This window comes from Perkinsus marinus (genome assembly GCF_000006405.1).
Source record: "Perkinsus marinus ATCC 50983 genomic scaffold scf_1104296965220, whole genome shotgun sequence".
In the NCBI taxonomy this organism is placed as follows: Eukaryota; Perkinsozoa; order Perkinsida; family Perkinsidae; genus Perkinsus; species Perkinsus marinus.
In genome coordinates, this window is record NW_003204406.1 from 349 (window position 1) to 1,947 (window position 1,599).

The 1,599-nt window shown below is 48.2% G+C and overlaps 1 protein-coding gene across 1 annotated transcript; it reads right to left on the bottom strand.

Moving 5' to 3' along the window:
- Window positions 1-349: 349 nt before the first annotated feature.
- Window positions 350-1,187, bottom strand: Pmar_PMAR005702 (hypothetical protein; the record flags this gene model as incomplete). The annotated part of the gene is made up of 4 exons (XM_002769653.1): window positions 350-413; window positions 454-540; window positions 908-992; window positions 1,032-1,187. Coding segments are annotated over 4 exons (392 nt in total), but the record flags the coding sequence as incomplete, so codon positions are not given.
- Window positions 1,188-1,599: the final 412 nt, after the last annotated feature.

Sequence of the window (1,599 nt, forward strand, 5' to 3'; positions counted from 1 at the left end):
CCGATATAGTATCCTCCTCATCCATAACAGGGACGATGAAATCAGGCTCAGCCTCAACTGCCACATCAAATGTGAGATCTTCATCGAATGACAAATGCCTGAAGCACAATCGGCTGTTAGTTTCAGGTATAGCAATGTATTTGATCATAGTATGTAGACGATTAAAACGATGACTAATAGTATTGGAAAATAACAATCGATTATAAAAATTGAAAAATCACGGGAAAATTTGTGGAAAATTCCAATTGGCTACCCTAAGTCGTTCATAAGTTTTTCTAAATGATGAAAACTCCCGAGCTCAGCTGCGGAAAGCAAATACGTATTATAACTCTAGCTACTCCCAACCCACCTCGCAGTCTCATCAGGATCTTCATAAGACTCCTCAACTGGATTGGAATGGCCTCCAACCGGACCTGAGATTCTCTATCACCCCAATAGACCCGAGCAGAGGACGCCTGCCTGTCCGTAGCAGTTCGGCCTGTCTCCTATCTTCTAAATGTTTTCGACGCTCAGTCCTCCTTATCTCTCTACCTCCAATATCTATACGGAACAACAGGAACATGATACCACATTACGGCTACTATCACCGCTGACCGAAAAGGTTATCACTCCATATCACTAACAATTTTGAATGACAATTTTTCACAGGGATCATGGGGCGATTCAAAGCTATATCGCTGTAACCGTGCATTAGAGATATTTACCGACAAGGCCAAGTAGCTCTAAAACTAATTATCGGCACCGTGGCTTCCTAAAGATTACTGTCGGTCTCACGAAACTGCACGAAACTCTATACTCTGAGCATGGTAGCTATGTCAAGCTACTACTACTACTACTACTACTACTACTACTACTACTACTACTACTACTACTACTACTACTAGGGTCAGATGGTCACTAATACTACTGTCGTAGCTGGTGCCCTTACCCTGAGGTTGGTCGGGTTGTAGATCATCCGCCGAGCTCAGGCTGCCTCCCTGTCGAGGGACACCCTGAACATGCATGTCCCAATCCAACTCGCCGAGACCTACAGTTTCCTTTTTCCTGCGTTCTTCTCTATGACCACCCCGATGATGTGCTCGTCTATGTGCCCGATGCGACTGTTGCTGGTGGTGTCTGCGTTCATGCTGATTCACAACCTCCGTCACCGCAGCCTCCGCCTCATCCAACAGCGATTGGAAAGTACCCTACCCCACTAGTCCCGACACAGGAGCGTCGGCTCGATCACTTACCTCATAACTAGTCTGGGAACTATGATGGAGCTGCTGCTGATAATCATCATCATCATGATGATGCTCCTGTGCGCGGGCCGCCACCTCCCCTCGAACTCGTGATCCTGCCTTCCTGACTTCCGGCCTAGCAATACGCTCAGGCACAGCAGCATCCTCTGGCGGAGTAGGTCTGACCACGATCATCATCAGCAAGACCCCCCCTTTCCCTACCTCGGTGGCACTTCTCCACGCCAAGGCCCAATGTGGTGGCAGACATCCTCAGATGAACGTCGTCGGCCCTCTTGTCCATTTTCATCAGATGGCCTGAGACTAGACATACAGTGAGAGGGGCTGATGAGGCTACGAGCTATTCCGAGGCCTCTTTCTC